The following is a 17,727-nucleotide window of genomic DNA, read 5'->3' on the forward strand; positions in this document are numbered from 1 at the left end:
GCGCTCTGATCTGACTCTCCTGAACACTGTAGACTATTAATTACTACCAATAGTCAAAGGAAGAGTGTCTTGTAATCAGATGGGGTTTTCACAGGTATTAGCCAAACATGCTAGTTTTCCAAAGACCTATAACCCTAGTAAACATGACAATATTTTCCTAAACAAAAATCAATTTAATTTCTGTCTGGCAGATAATTTCCTCAACTATAAAATGAGGGTAATAAGGTTTGAAAAGATCAAATAAATAATATTTATAAAGATCATAGCATAGTGTTTGTCCCCCTATTAGCCACAAGCGACCAAACCCCTGAAATCACAGAAGCGCTCTCAAGCCTGTCCGCTACCTCAAAGGGACTGGAAATCAGAAAGTCCATAATTTTATTTATTCAGCTGTAATACTGCTGCCTAAATAAAGAAAGATGAGCCTGCAGTGATGGATGGGACAGTTAATAGGAGGCAACTGGTTGCTGAAACCACAAGGTCCCTTAGGGGATAAAGCATTTACACAACTTGACCTTGTTTTCTGTCTCTAGTTTCAGGGTACAAGAATTTCCTGTCTGATATCTATCATCTCATTTGTAAAGCCTCCCCAGAGATTAAACTGGGAGGTGAGAGGGGAAAAGGTCAAGATCTTTTAGATAAAATGCCTCTTTGGAAAGGAAAAAGGAGAGTAACATCAAAAAAGGGAAACGAACTTTAGGGAAGATCTCAACCACCTGCCTACCCTCCCCACTTGGATCAATTGATTGCTTTTATGTACCTGCCTTTGCTCTGGTCCTGGAGATACTGTGACAAAAATGAAACCCTTTTCCTGCCCTCAGGGAGGTACATTCAGTGTGTGGAAGGGAAAAGCAACCAATAAAGTACATATTTTATGCAGAAGAACCTCATAGTAATTTGGCAGAAGAAGAAAAAAAACTATTTCAAATACTAGAAAGGGTTTTGGGAGAAGGTGGAACATGACTTGAGTAATGATTGGAGCTAGGGGCTCCAAGAGGTAAAGGTGAAGAGATGGAGATGGAGGTAGAAGTAGAAATGAGAAGGTAGAGGTGAGGAAGAGGAGGAGGAAGAGGAAGAGGAGGAGGAGGAGGAAGAAGATGAGGAGGAGGAGGAGGAGGAAGAGGAGGAGGAGCAGGAGGAGGAGGAGGAGGAGGAGGAGGAGGAGGAGGAGGAGGTGAATAGAACACTTCAGTCACAGGGAGCAGCTTAGTACCAATTATAAAAAGGCACAGAGATCTAGTGTCATATATGGGGGAATAACAAACTGATCCATTTATCTGAAAGCTATGAAAGGGAGAATGTTAATAAGTAGATTGGAGTCAGATTGCAAAGGACTTTAAATGCCAGCCTATGGCATATCAATATGGCCAAAACCAACTGGACCTTGAAAGAAGCATTATGGCAACATTGTCATGTCATGGAATTATCCATAAGCCATACCATTATTTTCTAGGCAAATTATTGCTGTTCTCTTGTGCTGTTTTGCATTTTATTTCCATTATGCAAATCAGGATCATTTTCATCTCTTTTAAATTGCCTCATCTCTTATTTTTAAAATGATTGCAACAATTTGCAGACTCTAGGGTTCAGAGATTATCTGGAGCCTGTGCAATTTGTAACATCCCTTGTGACTCAATCCCAAATTTAGTAGGGCCAGAATCATTCCTTGTCTCTTTAGCCTTCCCTCCAAAATGGATCAAAATATTGAGAAGAGAAATCTCATAAGTGTAATGGTGACAAAAATCCAGTGACCATGGCTTTCAAAAGTGAAGGAATGAAGTAATATTTTAAAGCCCTACTTAATGCCCATGTGCCTGGCACTCAGCTAGGTGTGGGGGCACAAAGAAAAACAAAACAATGACAAAAACAGTTCCTGCCACGAGGAAGCTCACAGTCCAATGAGGGGAAGACAACATGCAAACAACTATGTACAAACTAGATACTGGTCAGATACAATGGGGATAATCTCAGAAGAAAGGCTCCTTGTAGAGGGTAAGACCTTAGTTGGGACTTAAATTATTAGAAAAGTATTTCTTTTCAGGATCAGGAGGCATCAGAGATAATATTTTAAGATGTCACCTGTTTACAGCATAAAGATATCATTGATTAGGTCACGGTGTGGATGTGCTATTTTAAATTTATTGAATAATTTCCTTCTTTTGTTTCAGAAACTTGGGGGCTCAGACACTGGGCTGGTCTGCCCTTCCCTTACCCCGGAGCTACAGGCGATGATTAAAGAAGGTGGTTCTTGTACAGTACTCGATCAACCCATTCCTTTGGACCGGCTGGTGGTTAAAAATATTGATCCATTCCACATATCAGGTAGACTCTTCCTGCTTTTGAGGAACTGCTTCAGTTTGCCCTCAGTCTTACATTGCCCCATTGGTCAGCAGCATGTTGGCCACAATTGATACATCTTACAAGTCTTCTAGGAGCAGGGATTCTTTTAACAGGTTATTCTGAGAAAAGAGTAGTGGGGCAAGGGGAAATTCTAGAACCTGCAGGTATGCAGATGTGGTGAATGGGAATATTGGATTGGGAGCCACATAGGATTATTGATTTAGAGAAAGGAATATTAGAAACTATCTTTTATTTTGCACTCATGTCCAACTCTTCCTGACCCCATTTGGGATTTTCTTGACAGAGATACCGGAGTGGTTTGCCATTTCCTTCCCCAGCTCATTTGACAGATGGGAAACTGAGGCAAACAGGGTTAAGTGACTTGTCTAGAGTCACACAGCTAGTAAATATCTGAGGCCAGATTTGAACTCATGAAGATGAGTTTTTGTGACCAGTGCTCTAATCTACCGCAACACCTAAATGCCCCAAAGACCATGTAGTCCAAACCTTTGATTTACAGATGAGGAAACCAAGGTTCAGAGAAATGAATTAATTGATTTGGCCGGAGTTACACAGCTAGTAATTATCAAAGATGGGTATCTGAACCCAGTTCCAGACGTGATATTCAGTTTCATAGTTACTATGCCTCATTGCTTAGTTCAACTAAGTTATTTCTCTTCTCTGGGATTCATTTGTATTATTTGTCATATGGGGCTAAGGATGAAAAGTAGCGGTGTTGTGGATGGAAAGATGGCATAGGAATCAAGACCTCCGTTCAGCACTCCATTCTGACTCATAGACCCTTACTGCTGATGTCATTTATCTTTAGAATATGATCGTATGTATCTGAACTTACCAAGTCCAGCTTAGTCTGGTCCTGACCATGCCCTGTATTACTATTTATACTAGTCTACATTATATTTATTTCTATTAGGACAGCTATGTCCAGTGAGTTTTAACACCAAAGCTGGTCACCAGGTAATACAAATTTTGACTCTAAAAATGCATGAAGACCCCTCATCTATAAGGAAGGTCCCATCATGTACAATGGTGGAAGTATCCATGCCGAACAAATGACAAATCCTTGATGACTGAGATCAAGCCCAATATTATTAAATAATCTACATGAACCAGAGGGATGGCTCTGGAGCATTTTCCCTAATTATGAGGATTAGACAGGAAAGCAATAGGAAAATATCTTTTCACTGTATTAGTTGATATACTTGGACTTCTCTAGCATATAAAAGTTCTAGGATAGTATAGGGCCATCCTCTGAAGAACGGGAATTCCTTGTTTAAACTAACATTCATATCAAAATGTTCTAGAATAAACAGGAGATTTAAAAGTAAAGAAAAAAATGAGAACCAGATAACTAAGTGGCAGTAGGTAGAACACTGGCTCTAGAGTCAGGAGACATTGAGTTCAAATCCATCATGGGACACTTGATAACTGTGTGATCCTGGGCAAGTTATTTAAGCCTGATTGTCAAAAAAAAAAATGAGAATGAGATTAATGAAGTTGAACCATTCATCTCAGACACTTGACTAGCTGTATGCTCCTAGGCAAGTCACTTAATCCTGATTGCCTCAAAAAAAAAATTAAAAAGAGAAAACTATTTGAGGTCAAGCCCTGCCTCTTAACATGTTAGATGTGATTCTGGGCAAATTACTTAGCCTTTCATGTCTTCTCTCTTCCTCCCCACTAGTCAACTGTCTAAGACTCTAAGATAAAGAGCAAGTTCTGATATGTATCAGAAAATTTCTTTACTCATAAATTCTTACATCAGTGAAATCATGGGTCTGGTCCAAAATAGAAGAAACCAACCAAACCAATCAAACAACTAAAAATTATTTGATAGATCTAAAAAAAGAAAGAACAAAATTCATCTGGAAGAACAAAAGGTCATGAATATCAAGGGAATTAATGGGGAAAAAATACAAAGGAAGATGGCCTAGCAATACAAAATCTCAAACTATTTATAAAGTCACAATCATCCAGATTATCTTGGTACTTGCTAAGAAATAGAAGTGGATCAGTGGAATTTTAGGTACACAAGACATGTGCCATGCTAAACTAATGTTTGATAAACCCAAAGATTTCTGGGATAGGAACTCACTATTTGACAAAAATTATTGGGAAAACCAGAAAATAGTAGGACACAAACTAGGTACAAATCACCATCCCAAAACAAAATAAACCAAGTCAATCAGTCAACAAATATTTATTAAATATTTACTATGCACCAAGCACAACCCTAAATGTCAAGAAAAACAAAAAAAACAGCTAATTCTTCCAGGAAAAGCAACCTAGTAGATAGTTTAAGACAATCAACCAGAGTAACACAGCTAAGATATGTTAGAACTGGGTCTTGAACATGTTTTAGTCTGGATCACGTTTTAGACCCCAAGTCTAGTCTTCTATCCAATATACCATATTTCTTTTGCTCATGATCGATATGATAAATGTGATGAATTAAATTGGATGGCATCGTGTACAACTTAATCACCCAGTAAATCTACTTAACATTAGATAAGTTAAAATTTTTGATCCATGTGAAAAATAAGATGCTAAAATAAGCCAAAAGATACAGTGAGGAGGAAGAGTTCAACTAGATTGTCATAAGAACAAAGATGATTTGATTTCTGCACCTTGATTTTTAATAGAAACTGATCATAATTGGTCACACTAGAGAGAGAGAGAGAGGAGAGAGAGAGAGAGAGAGAAAGGAGAGAGAGAGAGAGGAAACAGAGAGAGAGAAAGGAGAGAGAGGAGAGAGAGAGAGAAAGAGAGAGATAGAGAGAGAGAGAGAAAGAGAGAGAGAGAGAAAGAGAGAGAGAGAAGATAGAGAAGAGAGAGAGAAGATAGAGAAGAGAGAGAGAGACAGAGAGAGAAGAGAGAGAGGAGAGAGAAGAGAGAGAGAGAAAGGAGAGAGAGAGAGGAAACAGAGAGAGAGAAAGGAGAGAGAGGAGAGAGAGAGAGAAAGAGAGAGATAGAGAGAGAGAGAGAGAGAGAGAGAGAGAGAGAGAGAGAGAGAGAGAGAGAGAAAGAGAGAGAGAGAGAGGAAACAGAGAGAGAGAAAGGAGAGAGAGGAGAGAGAGAGAGAAAGAGAGAGAGATAGAGAGAGAGAGAGAGAGAGAGAGAGATAAAGAGAGAGAGAGAGAAAGAGAGAGAGAGAAGATAGAGAAGAGAGAGAGAAGATAGAGAAGAGAGAGAGAGACAGAGAGAGAGGAGAGAGAGGAGAGAGAAGAGAGAGAGAGAAAGGAGAGAGAGAGAGAGGAAAGAGACAGAGAGAAGAGAGAGAGAGACAGAGAAGAGAGAGAGAGACAGAGAGACAAAGACAGAGACAGACAGACAGACAGACAGAAACAGAGAGACAGACAGACAGAGAGAGAGACAGAGACAGAAACAGAGAGAGAGAGAGAGAAAGAGAGAGAGAGAAGAGAGAGAGAGAGAGAGAGAGAGAGAGAGAGAGAGAGAGAGAGAGAGAGAGAGAGAGAGAGAGAGAGAGAGAGAGAGAGAGAGAGAGAGAGAGAGAGAGAGAGAGAGTCTCTTTTGTACTTTATATACTGGACCCCTCTTTTTGCCATATTTCCAGCTATTCAGTAGTTTTTTGTTTGAGGAATTCCACTTTTTTCTTCTTTGTCTTCTCTCTCCCTTCCCCCCAGATTCCAGTTGATAAGACAAGATTCATAATGTTAAAAAATAGACCCTTAGTTTGTCTTTCTCTACTCCATCATTTAGAAAGGCTATTTTGTAAATTCCCTTTGCTTTCCAAGAAAGCATCATGTAGCCTTGTAGTTCAAAATCTACCACTTACTTCAAATCAGAGATGAGACAGTCAATTACATTTTATAATGGAAATCAATATTCCTGTTCAAAGTCAGTCCTGCCTCAAAGAAGTCCTGTCATCCCTAAATTTATTGCATTTAGTCAGTAAAAGTAATGAAAAGAGAGCAGCCATGGATTAATGGTCAGCTAAGGAAACCACTAGTCTTCCATCAGCCCCCTTTGACTGTACTCACACCTCTAGAGAGTCTAGGACTGGGTCTGCTCCCTTAGGTTCTAAAAATAAATGGACTACAAAGAATAGATGAGCTGAGAGATTTATGCATTTTTTCCAATGGCAATAATTCAAGAGAGACATTTTAAAGAGTTCCTGCTGTGTAAAAAGAATCTTCTCCCAGAATAGAATCCTACATGGTCTCTGACATACCATCTGGGAAATAAAATAGTCTACAACACCCAGGATCTGCCAACACTGTTTTGCCTTCCTCACATCCAACTTCATTTGTTTGAGTGTTTCAGGAAGCAATGATCTGAGCCATATCTTCACGCTTTATTTTGATATCTGCTTTTTTGTTAAGAAAGCAAGGGACTATGACAGGAAGGGAGAACTACCTCTTTTTCTCCAGTGATTCTTTTCTGATATAAAATTTATCATGGAACCTTAAATGTACAATATTAAGCTTATTCCATGAAAAGTGGTCTACTTCCCATCATTTGCATGGATAATGGAGTCATTTGAACTCTGGTTCTGCTACTTCCTACCCGTGTCCCCTTAGTCAAGATACTTAATCTCTCTGAGTCTCAGGCTCAACTCCAAAAAGAAGAGGTTGAACTAGAATATCTCTTGGGTCCTTTCCAGATCAGAGCTGGTGATGCTATGAATTACATTTCCTTAAGTAAGTCTCAGATATCATTTACAGTTCTAAGGTGACTTTCCCTATCTGTACCATATTGCAAATCTTCCACTATCGCTAATTTTTCCCAAACAATCAAAAGAGAACCAGGAGACTGAGTGGATGCCCATCAGTTAGAGAGTGGCTAAATAAGTTATGGTGAATGAATATTATTGTTCTAGAAGAGATGATCAGCAGGATGATTTCACAAAATTCTGGAAAGACCTACATGAACTAATGCTAAATGAGGTAACTAGAACCAAGAGAACATTGTATATAGCACAAAAATATGGGATGATCAACTGTGATGGACTTGGCTCTTCAACAATGAAATGATTACAGGCAATTCCAATAGACTTGTGATGGAAAGAGCCATCTGCACCCAAAAAAGAAGACTGTGAGGACTGAATGTGGATCACAGCATAGTATTTTCACCTTATTTGCTAGTTCTTTTTTCCTTTCTCTTTTTTTCCCTCCTTTTTGATATGGTTACTCTTGTTCAACATGATAAATGTGGAAATATGTTTAAAAGAACTGCATATGTTTAACCTATATTGAATTACCTACTGCCCAGGGAAGGAGGGAAAAGAAAAAAATTTAGAGCACAAGGTTTTGCAAGGGCGAATGTTGAAAACTATCTTTGCATGTATTTTGAGAAATAAAGCTATTATTATTTTCGTTAAAAAAAAAAAAAAGAGAACAAGGAAACTATTCGTATTTCATTATTGAATAATCAGCTAAATAGGTCACTCTAAATATTTTTTCCTAGTGTTTGGACTAAGAAATGCTTTTCTTCTACAACACAAAAACCGTTATCAACAGTGTATAGCAGCCTTCTTGTTGCAAGCACAAACAGAAACAGCCAAAGTAAGTACTTCAATTAATTATTATTAATTTAATAATGTAATTATTCACCTATAATTTTCAAGCTTTACATGAGGAAAGGATCCACTCAAAACATCTTTATTTTAAAAATAATCAAGAACAAGATGAATATTTTGGCAAGTGGACAGAAGGGAGCTGACCCTTTTTTTTGGCCTTAGGTTCTGTTATATGGATGGATCACAGAGTTTTCCATTCTTGTAAAGTTCAAGATGCCCTCCTACACATGGCCTCCTGTTGCTATCTGCCATGCAACAATGAGGAAACCCAGACTAGCTCCCTTGTTTAACTGTTTACTACTTAGCAAAATTCTATAATCCCAGAAACCAGATGATGCCAAATGCCAATTGGGTTTCCAGTTGGGAGGATATAGGCTTAGATACTCAGCTGCATAAGAACTTCTGCAACAGACAAAAGAATCCATTATTTAGAGAAAATCAGTTCCTTAAGATTACTGCTGAGTCCTAGCTCATATTAGGACTTCTATTTCTATTCTCTTTCCATACCATAAACTTAAAAAAAACCATTTTTATTGTGACTTTTTCCATGGGATCTGTATTATAGCATTTTCAAATTTACCTATTCTGCATGAATTTATGTTTACAAAGGCCTTGTGTTATTACAATGCATCACATGTAAGAAATGGACTAAGGGAGAGAAGCATAACAGTGGGTGGAAAGTTAGCCAATATTGACCAGAACTAAGTTCAAGTCCTACCTTTGACCCAAAGGGACTGTGAGACCCCTTCCATCCCCCAGTCAATTGTTTCAGTGAGAGTTGCTGTTCTGCAGTGGTGTACACCTATTATCTTCTATGTCAGGGCTTCTTAAACTTATTCCACTCATGATTCCTTTTCACCTAGGAAATTTTTACATAACCCTCAGTGTATAGATATATAAAATAGGTGTACAAATTAAACATTTACTGATAATAAATTATAATTTCACAACCCCCATATTCAGTTATAAGAACCCATATGGGATCGTAACACACAGTTCAAGCAGAGCTTTACATAGATGGAAAAAAAAAAAAAAAAAAACAATTACAGTGTTAAGTAGGTATTGGTTTTAAAGTATAACTAGATAGACAGAAAAATATGGATCCAAATAAAAATGTGAGTGCTGCAGTTGATTTGGATATTTATAATACTCAGAATAACTTGTTCATTGAGTCATTCTTGAAACAATAATACTGTTACTGTATACAACTTTCTTTTGGTTCTCATTTCACTTTTCATTATTTTATGCAAGTCTTTCCATGTTTTTCTAATATCAACCAGTTCATTATTTCTTATAGCACAGTAGTGTTCCCTCATAATCATGTACCTTATTCAACTATTCTCCAGTTGATGGGCAACCTCTCATTTTCCAGTTCTGTTACCATAGAGAGCTGCTATAAATACTTTAGAACATATCCATTCTTTTCTTTTTTCCCTGATCACTTTTGATAACAGACATAATAGTGGTATTGCTGGGACAAAGAGTATACAGTTTTAAAATACTTTGGGCTTAATTCCAGATTGTTCTTCAAAATTTCTGGTCTCAAATGCCTTTGCTCCCTCCAGTCTTTCCATTAACTGCAAGCTTCAGCTCACCCCTCTGTCCTAAAATCTAAATCAGGGACTCTGCTCCCTTGCCTGCCCACAGCCAGCAGGGCCCCATTCCTCTGTGCCCACACTTAGCTGTGTGTTCCTCCTCTTCTTCCACAGCTGCAGCCCAAGACCAAGTCTGGGCCGGGTATCCAGTACCATTGGAGGCCTCCAAGTCTTCCTCTGATCAGACTCTAAAATCCACACTTTCTGTGGGTTGAAAGGCTCCATAGCTGTCCTCAGAGCTTGTTGATTCGAATGTATCTACCCCAAAGTATTTGCACTTCACCAGATCAACTTACAGAGATCAGAGTTTTCCAAATGCCCTTCCAAGTTGTCAGGCTAAATATCTATTTTGTCGTAACTTTCAATTATTCTTGCTGCTCTAAACTTTCTTTGAGGTACTCTTATAGGGGAATTTGGGAAATCCGGGCTATCTTCCCCTAGAATCCTCCTTTGATAAAGCTTTTTTTTTTTTTTTTTTTTTTTTTTTTTTAATCTTACAGAAAACGTGGATGGCACAAATAAAAAGAGCAACCTCTTGCTTTATGAAGAGATATGAGATAAAGAAATCCTTCACTTTGCCTGCAGAATCCTCTGAGATCTAGAAGCCAGAGTACAGCGTCCATACTATAACTTTTTGGCTACTGATAGAGGCTACGCTTGTGATTTCATTGGCTAGAATAAGGACACACCTTCTACTAACTCTAATACCGTCTCTGTAATTTAAAGTCTTGCAGGGCTGAATAGAGTACCGGAGAGTTTAAGTGACTTGCTCACTCACATAGCAGACTAATCAAGGCTAACTCCTTTTACTACATCATGCTTCCTTTTAACTTTTTAAGTTAAAAAAAAAAAAAAGAAAAACTTTTTATGTATTAGGTTCAAATTATTTTTTACAAAGCAATTGTACCCTCCTCCCCCAATCCTGATCATTAACTGTGAGAATATAATGATACTCTGAAATATGAAGATTTGGCTCAAATAGACATTATGAAGGTGGAAACATTCTGGGGAGTTGGTAATTAGAAATATATGACTTTCAAAATATTTGGTAAAATAAATTTGAAAGATGTCCAGGTAAGATTAAAAATTGAACAGGATAACACAAAGGAAATCAAAGCTCTTCTGCCTCAAACCAGGGGTTCAAATTTAAAGGTCCATGAACCTGTTTTTAAAAAAATATTTATTTTGATAACTATTACAATATAATTTGTTTCCTTTGTAATCCTATATATTTTGTGAATTTAAATGGGGTCCATACTCTTAACCAGATTGTCAAAGCAATCCATGACACAAAAATTATGACACACACTAACTATACCGGTTATATGGTGGGAAAAGGCTAAAGAGTTAGAAAAGGCCAGGTTTAAATCCTATTTCTAACTAGTTTATTGACTTAGGTCATTTAAAATCTATTGAGTTTCAGGTTTCCCCATCTGATATTTTGATCACCACTCTTTTAGCTCAACATATGATTAGCAAAAGGAATGCTATTTATGACCTTGCTCTACAACACCCTCAAACTTGGGTCATTTTTGTTAGTGCCTTGGTTATAAAAAGCCAAACAAAGGAAGCCTTACATTTTCTTTCCCAGAATCATATAGATACATAATCCTCATTTCTCAAAAGTTGCTCACATTTATTTATTTTCATGTTGTTTAAAAAAAAAAATGTACATATAATTAGAGTCTAGTGAAAAAGAACCCTGACCTGGAAGTTCTGCCTTTTATTATGTGATCTTAGCCAAGTTACAAGTTCTCTGGGCCTGTTTCTTCACCTGTAAAATGAGATACCAGGTGAAACCCTTTCTTTCAGACCACAAAAAGTGAATTAGAAAATGGAAATTACTTCTCTTGAAAGTTAGGTTTTTCAAGTACAACTTGTCTCTTTTGATCATTATTGAAAGTCATCCCAGCATATTCCTTTTATTCCAAAATGACCCCATTTTGCTTTTAATGTCAAAAAAAGCTTCTAATTATTTATCAGTTATTTTAACTATTTATGAGCCATAATAATCCAACTATACTGAAATTACAAATCAACAAATGTACTTGCAAACCAGTAGCTATAATGACCAGAATTTAATGTTTTAAATTTTGCAAAGTGAGAAACTGAGGCAAAGGTTAAGTAGTATCTAAGATTGATAGTAAGATTTAATTTAAACTCAGATCTGCTTGACTCCAAGTCCAAGACTATGTCACTGTGTCATCCAGCTGCCTTTATTTGGGGAGGGGACACAGTGCAGCACATTTTATTAGCAAAGGGAACTCCAAGTGAAGAAATTCCTTCTAACAATGAAGACTACTATCTGTTCTGCAGCTTAGTCTTAAGAGAATATGAAAAATGCAGCTTTACAATGAAGACACAAAAATGTTGAGAAAATAAAATTTACATTCCTCCCAAAAGTTATCAAATGCAGTGATTCGGGGATATTGATTCAGGACGTGGCACTGTCAGTTTGTTGGTGACATGGAAGTAGCTGAACAAACAAAATGAACAAAAACGAACAAAAACTTCACATGCTATGTTATATACCCATATGATTGATTTGTGGCTTACTGATGGATGCTGTTTATATTTGATGTTTATATAATGCTTTCAGGTTTGAAAGCATTCTCCATGCATCATCATCTCATTTGATTCTCATATTATATATAAATAAAACTATGGTCCTTTTACAGATGAGGAAACTGAGGCTCAGAGATTAAATGACTTAATAAGTTGTGTTATAAATGGCATTTGAACCTAGGTCTCTCCTGACTCCAAGTCTGGCCTTTTTTCCACTCTACCAATGGTTTTCCAAGTATCTAGGAGCTCCTGAGAATCCCTGAGACTCTTCTAGGGTGTCAGGGGATCAAGTCAAAATTGTTTTTCTAATAATAAGGCATTTTAATTTCTACTATAGCTAGTACTGATAAAGCTAATCCATGTAAACAAAAGCTTTTGGGGATCCTCAATTTTTAGGAGTGTGGAGTCCTAACTTCCAAAAGTTAAGAGAACCATTGCACTATACCATGATGTCTCTTTAAGTAAATGTTTAATGTAGAATCAATCCTACATAAAGGAAATTAAGATGATGAAAGGATATACTAGTAAATGACATGCATATAGTTTGCAAAATATTGAGATATCAGGGCTTTAGTTTTCAGTTTCTGGACCCATCAACTGAAAACAAACCAAAAAAAAATCTAGAAGAGCAGTGATTAAAGAAAATAAGATGCAAATAAAATATATATTAAAAAAATACAAATAATAAAAACAAAAACCAAAGGGGAGAACAATGTTCAAATGTGTAGGGGTGTTGAATGGATGGTAAGGGAAGGATTTGCTGTATGCACTGGTAGGCAAAGAATGTAGAAATAATTTCCCAGCTATAGAGTTTGGACTGCTGAAGAAAGTTGGCGACTGTTAAGGGAAAGAGTAAATGTTCTTATTGTTGACTAAATATCTAAAATGTATCATTTAAGTACAGGCCTACCCAGATAGAAAGCAATAGATTAGATGTTTCTTAAGGTCTCTTCAAATCCTATGATTCTATGAATCATACATTTATATAACATATGATGGGTTGGTCTTCCAAATTTAATTTCATCCCAAGAAGAGAAAATATGTTTTAAAAAAAAAAAATCTTTATCTTTTCAGGAACAAGTTGTACAAAAAATCTTGCAAACCCCAAAATGATAAATCTAGCTTATTTTTAAGGAATATACTGAAATGTATCACTAGATAATACCTTGGGACCCAAAACCTGGAAAATCACATAGGAAGCAGCCATATGATCTCCCTTTTGTGGAAATGATTCCTCAAAACATGCCTGGATACAGTGAGAAGCAAAAGGCACTTGTTTTCAAATAGAGGTGGGAAAAAGGGTCCCAAATTACAACATGAAGTGAAGGTTTTTCACTGACTTCTTGGCATTTTACAGATTGACCAATGGGGAAAAGCAAAAAGCACAAAGCTAATAGTTCAAATAAACTAAACAATGAAGGAAATTAATGATGCTTCTTTAAAAGCATTCATGTAACTTCTAGAGTTAAAACCAAAGCAAAAACCCCAATGCTTACCTCCAAGTATACTGTGTTCCCATTCTATTGGTAAATAAATTAATTTAGAACAAATTTGTTACTGTCTTATTAAGTCAAGATGGGAAAAAGACCATGTGTTATCATAGACCATAACTGCTAGAAAGAGGATTTTTATTAATAGTCTTTTAACAGATTAAAAAACAAATGCAACAATGCAACAAGCCTCCTTCCAATGCTCTTTATACAGAATTATGTACCATCATTTGGGATCACCTTTAGGTACACTTAGAATCAATTGCCATCTAATCCTGAGTTCAGGTAATACAGTGCACACTGAACTAAACTCTTCCACAATATAAGGCACGAGCACATGATCACAAGTAGTAAATACAACACAAGAAACAAAAAGATCAGATTAAAAATTTCATGCAAACCCATCTACAGATAATGAGTATGATCCAGTTTCCAGAAGTACATGTCATGTACACATAACTGCATCATGTTACCAGTCTGTACACAACAAGAACTTGGTTATTTCCAATTCTACTTTATACATGTTTACATAAATTCCATAGGTTTATGCACAATATTCACATCTGCAATGATAATGAAAAAATTAGAATCCAGGCAAATGGCAATTAAGACAGAATAATGTGTGGCACGTTTTCCTTAGAAAATACCATTCATCAAGCTTGTGTCTGGGAATGCTAAATTAATGGCACATTTAATTCTGTGGATGATATCTGTGGTTTAATAACCAAAGTGCATATAAAATTCGCTGTGGTCACACAGACCACAATTATCAAAGTATATGATAATAACCTGCTCCTTACTCAAGGAAAAAAAAAACAAAAAACATCCTTATGACAGGTTTAAAGAAACAATTAGCTTTACAAGTCTTAAAACTGTACAATTTAAAAAGAATTACCTCTTTCAGAGTAATGGGAAACAAACAATTTCAGCAATTATTACATTAATACTACCATGAGGAAGCCCTATTCAAAATTAGCTCAATTCCACACTGAGAGGTAGTTGAAACAAAATGTTATTCATATCCTGCACTGAGGTCTTCTGTTTTATTCTCTCCCTCCCCACCCCTTTTTTCCTTACAAAAGAGACAAATCCTGTACAAGCAGCATTTTTAGTCTTCTTCTACAAAAGTTCTATAGGTACAATCTGGCGTACACTAAACCAGCAAGGTCTGCCTTTTTTTAATTATTTTTTTAATATCTTTTCTGTGTCTGGATTTGAAACTTTCCAGGCTGCTTTGCATTAGTGCCAAATCACAAATCTGGACCTGCCAGCTCTTAACTCAGACACAAGAATGGAGCCTACCAGCTACATTTGGAATATGTAGCCTAGGCACATATTTTAATATTTTCTTTAAAGGGAAAATTTCCTTTTGTTGTCAAAACATCTTAGGGTTGTGAATTAAGAGCAGAAAGCAATGGGGTAATGATAACATCAGCATTACTAGCTTAGGAGAAAGTATGAAGGATCTTATGACATTGATGGAAATGAGAAACGCAGTCATATTAAACACTTAAGAGCCTTTCTTTAATAGTCTCCGTATTATTTATCTTGTGGAAAGGGAAGAGGCATTCAGTAAATCCCATAGCAAAGGAGAAAGAGAACCAAGAATCTAATCCTGAGGATATTTATTGTTCTAAAAAACTATGCCAACAGTGATGATGTGTGTTTTTGTTTGCCTTAAACACCATAAATCAACATCACTGTGTATGTGTTGGTTATACCTATCAAAGGTAAAACTACTTGGAAAATTTTCAAAATAAAAAAGATCCATTTTAACTCAACTATTCAGAGTAAAAGTTCTCTAATCAATCTATCTTTCTTGATGAACAATTCATTTCCTTTGTCATATGTGCCTGAGCACTTAGCTTGTCTCGTTTTCAGGGCTTAGTTCAATATACTTAAGTACTATTGACAAAAGGATTTACATGCATGGTTCCATTAAGAGCTAAGCAAAAATATACTCCTTTACAGTGAATACTTCAGATATATGTAATGTCATTTATGGCATGATATATGAAAACAAACCTAGAAAATAATGACTGCAAAAACAAAACAAAACAAAAAGGAAAAAAAAAACTGCTTAGTTATATTTTTCCTAACTATCAATAATTTACCTTTTATCTGATTGCTACATATTATAGGATCATAAATTAAGACCTGGAGAGACCTTAGATGCCATGGAGTATAAGCCCATCATTTTATGAGAAGCTGCAGTTAAGAGAGGTTATTTGCCCAAGGTCAGATGGGGAGAAGACCTGAGTTCAGATTTTTCCCTAAGTCCAGCTCTCTACCTACTATGCTCACTTCCTTTTTTAGAAAATGTCTATTACCAAAGCCAACTTCAACTTACTTAGAAATTTCATGTTTTCCAAACTCATAAAAACAATGTAATAAATTAAAGGTCCATTTTAGTCTTCAAAGTATTTGAAGACTTCCTCTAGGCTTGGATCAATCTTAAAATCAGCAAGAGCAGTGAATTCATTCTGTTTGTTTTATTGATAGATCATAGAAGCCCAGAGACACTAAATAACTTACTTGAGTTCCCCCTCCAGTCCAGGGGCTGAGAGCCAGGACCAGGTAGAAAAGACAGCTGAGCATCCTTTCCACTGTACCATCTGCTGCTTCCTATTTCAGGTCTGATTATACACTTTAGGACTTAATGTTATACTTATTCGGGGCAATAAGGTCTCTCTCTGAGATAGCCATAAAGCATTATTTTTTTTTCAAGGTGAAAAAATTTCTCGGATCAAATGGAAAACTAAATTCTGTATCAAAATTTGTTGGTATTTTATCACCTTAAATTTATTCTATTAATTTACATGGGGAAAATACAAAATAACTGAAAATTTAATGTTTCTTTACCATTTAATCAGTGGTGACTTATTTTTCCATAAATTAGCTACCAAAAGCAAATACCAGCCTTAAGATGTAAAGTTACGAGTCAATTAGACATATGCCTAACTTACAGTTTGCTTGATTACATGAAATAGGGGGAAAAAGTTGAACCATTAAAGAATTGAGAATTTCATATTCCTTAAGGGAAACATTAAAAAGGAAAAGTTATATAAAAGGCTTAATCTCAGATGATTTAAGTTGAAAGAAACATAATTTAGTATAAATATATCATGTATTTTCTTCAACAATTAGTGGGAGAACATTATGAAATCCTTAGTTAGAGGGAGGGCAGGAGAGACAAGAAGAAGAGCTAAGAAATACAAAGAGGAGGAGAAAAATACACTTTAGACAAAAGAAATACTCAAGCTTTCAAATATCTCCCCCCAAGGACATGAACTATTATAAAATAAGGAACTGATTTCACAGAAGTCTATGAAATGAGGATAACAGAAGTGAAACAGCATAACATAAAAACCAGGCTTGAATTTAGGACAGAATTTTTTTAAATACCCAAGCAACATTTTTACAACATCAAAAGGGTAAAACTGGGCTATGGCATAAATGACACAAGAATAAAACAGGGTTGGCAAGTTTTATGGTGCTGTGCATGATTTTGTAGAGAAGACATTAATGCATACAAACACGGGAGTATGTTAATGTGCAACAAAAACAAACATTTGCTATATTGAACCCTTGTACATTTCTGTAAGTTAGCTTTTGGAGAAAGTAGAAAAGAAGCTGTGAGATTACATAAATGTCTGTAAGCAATGAAATTATGTTTTAAAAAAATACATTGATATTCTCTGTTCAAAATTTATTTACATTTAACTAGATAGTTCTAAACTAGGCATGAAAGCTGTTTTCAGGGTAAGTGGAAAGAAAGCAACAGATGATGAGCCCAAGTCTCACAAAAATAGAAGAGTTTTACTTGATATTAATAAACATTTCAAAATATATCAATTTTGCCAAGTATTACAACCACTGTCCAAATCAAATAGTAGTCCAAGTATTCTATGAAGTGCATTTATTAAAACTCTAATGTTAGTGTAATCTTGTTTGATAAACATGATAACTAGTTATCCTTGTAGATCATTGAAACAGTCATTACAGACACGAACGGGTTTCTTTGAAGAAGGAGTTAAGGCATTTTTGGCCGAACATTCAGCACAGAAGATATTTCCACACTGTCTACAATGATGCTGTGAATGAGAGAAAACAAGAGAAATTAAACTTCCAATATAAAATGGACTGGTGTCACCAAGGAGAATATATTTACTTGTAA

At 36.0% G+C, this 17,727-nt stretch overlaps 2 protein-coding genes across 6 annotated transcripts in view; one reads left to right on the forward strand and one right to left on the reverse strand.

Annotated features, from left to right (window-relative positions):
* The window catches only part of PLEKHG7 (pleckstrin homology and RhoGEF domain containing G7), an 83,817-nt gene extending 69,413 nt beyond the window's left edge, over positions 1-14,404 (forward strand). For all 5 annotated transcript variants that reach the window (XM_074271158.1, XM_074271159.1, XM_074271157.1 and 2 more), the window contains 3 exons: positions 2,169-2,322; positions 7,789-7,886; positions 9,996-14,404. In XM_074271158.1, the coding sequence (XP_074127259.1) occupies positions 2,169-2,322; positions 7,789-7,886; positions 9,996-10,097 (354 nt within the window). In that variant the 3' untranslated portion in view covers positions 10,098-14,404. The remainder of the gene's footprint in view (positions 1-2,168; positions 2,323-7,788; positions 7,887-9,995) is intronic.
* Positions 13,672-17,727, reverse strand: part of EEA1 (early endosome antigen 1) — a 126,572-nt gene continuing 122,516 nt past the window's right edge. Inside the window, exon 29 of the mRNA XM_074271156.1 lies at positions 13,672-17,644. Within this exon, the coding sequence (XP_074127257.1) occupies positions 17,522-17,644 (123 nt within the window). The 3' untranslated portion in view covers positions 13,672-17,521. The remainder of the gene's footprint in view (positions 17,645-17,727) is intronic.

This window comes from Sminthopsis crassicaudata, chromosome 5, assembly GCF_048593235.1.
Source record: "Sminthopsis crassicaudata isolate SCR6 chromosome 5, ASM4859323v1, whole genome shotgun sequence".
NCBI lineage: Eukaryota > Metazoa > Chordata > Mammalia > Dasyuromorphia > Dasyuridae > Sminthopsis > Sminthopsis crassicaudata.